The 7648-nt window shown below is 37.1% G+C and overlaps 1 protein-coding gene across 2 annotated transcripts; it reads left to right on the top strand.

Annotated features, from left to right (window-relative positions):
- Positions 1–370: 370 nt before the first annotated feature.
- Positions 371–6081, top strand: LOC122317161 (WD repeat-containing protein WRAP73). 2 transcript variants are annotated; one of them, XM_043134109.1, is made up of 6 exons: positions 371–769; positions 2083–2482; positions 2892–3113; positions 3203–3275; positions 4465–4575; positions 5362–6081. In XM_043134109.1, the coding sequence occupies exons 2-6, from the start codon at positions 2087–2089 to the stop codon at positions 5730–5732; spliced, it is 1173 nt and encodes a 390-aa protein (XP_042990043.1). In that variant the 5' UTR covers positions 371–769; positions 2083–2086; the 3' UTR covers positions 5733–6081. The 2 variants fall into 2 exon arrangements, with proteins under 2 accessions (XP_042990043.1, XP_042990042.1); XM_043134108.1 differs by having other exon boundaries at positions 372–769; positions 1994–2482.
- The last annotated feature ends 1567 nt before the right edge of the window (positions 6082–7648 follow it).

Raw genomic sequence — 7648 nt, 5'->3', positions numbered from 1 at the left:
CATAAGAATAACTCAAATATAAATACGACCAATGTGTCGTATGGTTATAACAATCTTACAGTTTATGAATAAAAAATAATAACGTGAGAAATTAGACGCTGAAGAAACAAAATACCAGATTTCCTCAACAATCCAACCAACCATTAATGGAAATCTTCGAATTCAGCTAATTCCCATGGGATCATAGGGATGTATAAAATAAAAAGAAAATCATATTTATAATTTGTATTAAATAATTTAATTAATAAAAAAATATTAAGAATAGCCACCACACAACTTATAAAAAATATTTATATATCTTATAAAAAGTATCTTTATTTCTTATAAAAACTTATAAATATGCCGTGTGTAACATGACTAGTGGCTCCTTCTAATAAATCCCCTCAGAAAGCAAAAAAGTAAAAGTAAAAAGAAAAATCTGTTATCTCAGAATCTCTCTCAAATTTGAAATCACATTCCCAAGGAGGAAAAAGATGAAATTCGAATCCTAGAGATACGGTCCTCGCACAGATCTACCACTCGCCTCTGAAACGCTCTGTACTCCAGTTGCAGTGTTTACCTGAACCGTGGACTAGAGGTTTCATCAAACACATTGAGTACTTGCGCCCGGCATTGGATCTATGAACTTGACAATCCTCTGACTTAATAGAAGATGGAGTTCACCGAAGCTTACAAGCAGACGGGGCCCTGTTGCTTCTCGCCCAACGCACGCTTCATAGCCGTCGCCGTCGATTATCGCCTCGTCATCCGGGACACTCTCTCCTTTAAGGTGTGTATATATACATACTTTTCACTGAATTTAAATGTAATTGGTGTTTTGTATAGTGGCTATTTGGCTGCTGACTTGAGATATAATCGATCCCTTTAAGATGAATGAAAATCGATTTTCGGTTTGGTTTCTGGGACAATGTAGGTGAAAATTTAGATGATGAATTCATTTTTTGATCTGCGGATCTCGGATAATATGGTATTTGACACCTTAATTTAAGCTCAGAGTTCTGCTTGGCTTAGCCAGATACTATTTTTACCTTCTATAAAAAGAGAAAGAGAGAGTAAGAGGATGGAGTTTGTGCGTGTGAACTGATGAAGTTTTTAATCGCATGAAGTCTGAACTTGCATGACCCTTTACTAATTGCATTGACATTATGCAGCGAGTTAAAACCTGATTTGGGTCTGAGTATGCAATCTTACATCATTAGAAGCGATGTCTTGGTTTAGGAGTTGGACACCGGATGTGAACTTCTTAGCTCTGTATTTCCAAAACTTCAAATTCTATAGTACGATTGGACAGTCTTATAACTCTGCATAAGTGAACAAAAGGCGCAACGGGAGTTTTCTGAACAATTGAAATTTGCACGTGGCGAGCTACACAAGACAAAAGTAACTAATCTTTAAAACATACTTCTGTTGATGCCCTGACTTAGAGAGCCCTTTTAATTTCTGAGGATCGCGGTAGCAATGGTTTTAAGAACTACCAAATCGTGAATTAAAATTGATTGATTTTAGTGATCTTGGTCAAGGTTTGGAAGTTTCAAGGTCATCAGACTTAACAAGAGCAGACTACTTTGATTCCGTATCTCATTTTTACACATGAAGGAATTCAGTCTAGTTTGTGTCTCTTATTTGCACATGACAAAAGGTTCTCTTTTGGAACTATCTAATTGGATTGTCAAATCATTACATGCGTATTTCGGAGCACACATGGTTTGTCATGGGCATTGCAGAGAATGGTAATGATTAAGGGAAAAAAATGTCTTTCATCACTTTGAGTGACAAGTCAATTCATTGTGTAACAAATCTGTAGTGGTAGTAAAATAAGCCCCCCGAGAGTGATTATGAATATTAATAGTAAATGCTCAGAACTGTCTTCTGAATCTTTGCTTTCTATGAACGTGTTCATTGCAATCGAGAATTCCCGACTTGTTGATTGAGCATCTAAATGAAATTTGAATTGTATCTAGTAGATGAATCTATCTTATAATTTCAAATGCAGGTTGTGCAGTTGTTTTCATGCTTGGACAAGATAAGCTATATTGAATGGGCTCTTGATTCTGAATACATTCTTTGTGGTCTCTATAAAAGACCAATGATACAGGCATGGTCATTGACCCAACCTGAATGGACATGCAAGATAGATGACGGCCCTGCTGGTATTGCTTATGCTAGGTGGAGCCCAGATAGCCGGCACATACTTACAACTTCAGATTTTCAATTGCGGTTAACAGTTTGGTCACTAGTGAACACAGCATGTGTGCATGTGCAATGGCCAAAGCATGCTTCCAAGGGTGTTTCTTTCACCCAAGATGGTAAATTTGCCGCAATTTGCACACGGCGTGATTGCAAGGACTATGTGAATCTGCTGTCTTGTAATTCATGGGAGATAATGGGTGTTTTTGCTGTTGACACATTGGACTTGGCTGATATTGAATGGTCACCAGATGATAGTGCTGTAGTTATCTGGGATTCGCCTCTTGAATACAAGGTAATGATTGATACTGATTGATATAAGGTAATCTGCTGTATTTTTAATTGCTTTTTTTTTTTTTTTAAATGTATAGCAACCACTTTTTTCGCACTTTATAGTCTATGGGTTCTGTAACTAAAGTTTGAATGTACTGATTGATATTGGTTGGACGTAGTTATTCATTTTAAATACAAATGCCAGGCTACTAAATTGCTAAACTCTGAACATCTTTTTGCAACTATTTAGCAAATAAAACTTGTTCCATAGGTGCCTGGGAGTGCATCTATGCTACCAATACTTAATTATCTCCTATTTTATGGCTAATTAATGTTTTAAGATGTTTGTTTATTTTGCCTGTCTTATTGTTTTCATTTGCAACTCTTCTTGCTGAAATGTCAATAGCTTATGGTTGGCTTGTTTGATACAGGTTCTAATTTACTCTCCAGATGGGAGATGCCTATTTAAGTATCAAGCATACGAAAGTGGACTGGGTGTAAAAAGTGTTTCATGGTCTCCTTGTGGCCAATTTCTAGCAGTGGGTAGTTACGACCAGATGTTGCGGGTTTTAAATCACCTAACTTGGAAAACTTTTGCTGAATTTATGCACTTGTCGACCGTTCGTGGTCCTTGTTGTGCTGCTGTATTCAAGGTATTTTTTTTTTCATTCCCTCCTATGCTGCCAAAACCAGTGATGGTCGATATTTTGTACCTATCTCACCTTCTCTCATAAAATTGCAGGAGGTAGATGAACCATTGCTACTTGATATGTCTGACTTGTGTTTGAGTGACGATTTTATACACAATAATCATGGTAAGCTTCAAATTCGTTTTCTGAAAAGTTACACTGCTATTCATTTCAATGCCTGTGGCCTCTTATTTCATCACCTCCTTAATTCGCATTCTGTTCTGAATAAAAGAGTTGCACAACTTATTAATAAAAAATTTGTACACTGAAACAGCATTAACAACATGTTTTATAGGCTCAAATCAACAACTAAAAGACACTTGTATTAATCCCAAAAATCTGATATTCAATTGTCTAGGCTTCCTTTTAATGCTCCTCTTTGGATGCTTGAATTTAAAATAATAAAAAAAAAAAAGTTCCAGCTTGGTTGTAGCTGGCCAGCTATGCATCATGGAGAACGCATTGCTAAGATTGCTTAATGTCAGTGGGGAACACGAAACTTGGAGTGAATGGTTTTAAATTGAGAAGGCAATGTTCTGTTCATAAGGAAGCAAGTTTAATTGGAGTAATCAAATCTGGAACACGTGGCAAACATGGATGGCCTAAAGCTATATGTTCCATATTCATCCAAATAACTGAAATAAAGCTAATGCATTTGGAGTCTTTCAGCACTTTTTAAGCCACCCCACACCATAAAACTATCACTAGCACCAAATAATATATCCTTGGTATCATTGGCCTTCAGCATTGCTATATGGTATAGAAGAGAATCAATACATGCACCTTCTAACTTCTACCGGTAAAGAAATGATACAGCTGCCGCCAAGAAGATAAGAGCTGGTGTCCATTTCATTAAGCAAACAATAAAACTAGGAAAGACGCCCACACCTATAAACTTATTGTGTTTAAAGATCTTTAGTGTTGTTTTTTGGGTTTTTTTTTTTTTGGGGGGGGGGGGGGCTGCTCCCTATTCGGGCATTGCTTGAAACGAAATGATATCTTTAGTTTTGTGGCGTTCGAGAGGTTTTTTCTTGTGAGGGACACTAATTTGCTTAAACTTTATTTTAATGCCTTAAGTGTGAGAGTTCTGAAAGGGAAATAAAATATGTTATTTACATATGTAAGTAATGTTTCCTACCTGTGGTTTTTCTCATAAAATCTCTTATTGCTCTGTTTTAAATTGTTCTGCCACTTTTCGAATACTATACCTCTTTAGGTTTCTACATAATAGATTCATGAGTTGCTACTTGGTATAAACAATTGAATTTTTCAATCATTTGATGAGGCCTTTTCCCCATGTTTCTTTATCTTAAAGACAATGCTTCAGAAGGACACTTCAGAGTTAGGTACGAGGTTATGGAGTTGCCCATCAGTTTGCCTTTCCAGAAGCCTCCTGCAGACAAACCCAATCCTAAACAAGGAATTGGTAAGCGCCTTCTTCCTTGTTTATTATATAGTTGAAATAAATGCAGTTTTTTATGATATTCATTTGATGCAGTAGTATCAAATCTGAGGATACAGTGTTAGGAGAGTGTTGTAAATCAGGTTGACTGTGTTCAAACAGTAATCTCATAAATATATTTAAAAAATGTGTCTGTGAATTAAGATGAATATTCCCATATGCAATTTTAGTGAAAGTTGACATTGGAAGATTCTTTGGCACTATGGTTGTTAGTGATGGACTTTCAGAGTTTTGGGGTTCCAGATTCTGGGATGCAATTTTGAGGTTTTTGTTTGAAAAGCACATTATTGCAGTACAGAACTTGAGCAAACGGTCTCCATAGCCTAGGGTTCAAACCCAGATAACCAAAATAGACAGTGGCTGACTGGTTGTCCAACAAGATAACAATTGGCTGACTGGTTGAAACATGTAGCGTTACAAGCAGTCAACTGAAAAGCAATGGGAGTAGCATTGGAATTTCCTGCCAGCAGTGGGTAGTACTTTCTGCTATCCGGAAGGGATGTTGATAACCAGTTTTCTCTGCCAATAAGTGGGTCATTTATTTTTTCATCAAGGATTAATCGGTTCTTTGTTTATTTTTAAGATGTATTAAGATATAAGCAACTTGTAGGCAGAACTGTCTAGTGAAACTTCCTGCCTAAAATATCAAGTCTGGATATGGTTTAACAGTGATGTAAATCTGTTGGCCCTGTATGAAGGTTCAATAGACAGTATGAACAATTTGGCTTAAGCCCAAGTTTTTTGTTGCAGGTCTTATGTCGTGGAGCAGCGATAGCCAGTATATCTGTACTCGCAATGATAGCATGCCAACTGCTCTCTGGATATGGGACATTCGCCACCTCGAACTTGCTGCTATCTTAGTGCAGAAAGACCCTATAAGAGCAGCAGCTTGGGATCCGACATGCACACGACTCGTTCTTTGCACTGGAAGCCCTCACTTGTACATGTGGAACCCTTCTGGGGCTTACTGTGTCAATGTCCCGCTACAGCAGTATACCATAGTCGACCTGAAATGGAATTCAGATGGTAGCTGTCTTCTCCTCAAGGATAAGGAGTCATTCTGCTGTGCTGCTGTGCCTGCACTGCCAGAATCTAGTGATGAATATGGTTCCGACGAGTGAGGTTTGTTTCTTCCTCTGGTATAGATGACTCGGGCACCTTCCATCAGTTGAGCTATTCTGATCTCTCTCTCTCTCTCTCTCTCTCTCTCTCTCTCTCTCTCTCTCCCCCTCTCTCTGCATGCTAACATACCCAGTTTGGGGGCTTTCTATGTGTGGTAGGAAACATACTGACAGTCTTGTAGTTGCTGCTATGACTTTACTTCGACTAGTGGTGCCTTTCTTGTTGTTGCGTCGATGGGAGTGTAGATGTATTTGTTGTTATGTAATTGGGATTATAATGACACACTTTGTCGGGAGTACTGTAACCATCCCTGTATTATATATCGGATCTTTATCTGTTGGTTCTTTATGTTTAGTGTCACTAGCACATTGCCACTCTCTGTGGCATATTTATCCAGAGTAATATAACTATTCTCAGACTACTTCACTTCGATTCATAAATTATTCATTATTATTTTATTATTATTAAAAAATTATTTTATTACTATTTACACACCTGAAATACTCCTAACATCTAGATATAACCTTTCTTCTACTCCTCCAAGTCTGGTAGACTCTGGGATGTGTTGGTGGCATTTGCATGCTCTTCGAGGATTTATACAACCTGGATTGACGTGCGATTATTTTACACTGATGAAATGGCCAAACGATGTACAATTTGGGATGCTACAATCTATAATAATTTAGTTTTTTTTTTTTGGTTATCCTAATGTTAAAAATCAACTCTAATCCCTTAAATCTAGTACATAGTCCATCGCATCATTCGACGCGCCCAAGCCGCCCTGCTGTACCAAGAGAACTAAACTGAGTGTCACTGTCCCATTACTAGGGATATCAGACACGTGGCAATGATCCAGCGGGTCCAATTCTAGCTGGGCCTAAGCTGATGCTGTGCCATACATTATAAGCGGATAACACAATGAACCGACAAAATTTTGGTCAATAATTATGGGAATATGGACACTACATATATTATATTCTGGAGTGTCTGCATCTCACTCTGTCGTTTTCCAGCCGGTTACTGCATTATCCATTCAATTATGAAACCCCGACATACAAAACAAAACAGATGATAATAATTTTGTGAATATGGTAGTGCATGCACGACTTGTTTTTCCAGTGAAGGCTTAATTATTGGATAGAAAATGGGAAATCTAATCATGGGTCGGCCACCGCCTCGATTCTTACGTTTCTGAAAGAACAAAAGGAGGCATATTGATTGGCTGTACGCGCTTCTTATCGACTTTAATTTCATTTATGTTAAACCAATGATGTACAAGGAAAGTAATTCCCTAGATTGGTGTATTTTAATTTTATTTCTCATTCCATTTATATTTATGCCACATAATGGCTAGATTTTGATGAATTTAATCGGATGGTCGGCTTTCAATTAGGTTTTGATAAGAGCTTATGAACCATGCTACACTATCAAGATTCTGTAATTAATATGGAAAAAATAAAATAAAAGTTATGGTGACTCGTATAATACACACTCGTGGGTCCATGACTCTTTTTTTGTTTTTGTTTTTTTAGTAATTACGTGCGTCCGACCAATACGCAAGACATTGTTGTTTACAAGATGTAACAGGATTGAATAGAATATAAAACATTATTAATTCCATTTTTTTAATTAGATTATTTATGTACTACTTTGGCTTTACATCTATCTATTGATATGATCACAAAATCGCATCCCGGCCACCAAATGGAAATAAGATGGTTCTATTTTTGCAACAGTCCCATATCTTTTAGAGCATCACTTGAGGGAGAAAAATGTCACGAGAAACGTGAAACTGGCTATAAGAGTTAGGCAATGAACTTTCATTTTTATTTGATGGAATATAATATATATGTTTAGCATTTATGACCGATCGCATGTTTTGATTTGATGCCTATTCGTATTTAGCATCAAAGTA

The sequence above is a fragment of the Carya illinoinensis genome, chromosome 7, assembly GCF_018687715.1.
Source record: "Carya illinoinensis cultivar Pawnee chromosome 7, C.illinoinensisPawnee_v1, whole genome shotgun sequence".
Classification (NCBI taxonomy): domain Eukaryota; kingdom Viridiplantae; phylum Streptophyta; class Magnoliopsida; order Fagales; family Juglandaceae; genus Carya; species Carya illinoinensis.
Note: the sequence above shows the minus strand (reverse complement) of the source record. Positions and strands in the feature narration are given on the sequence as shown.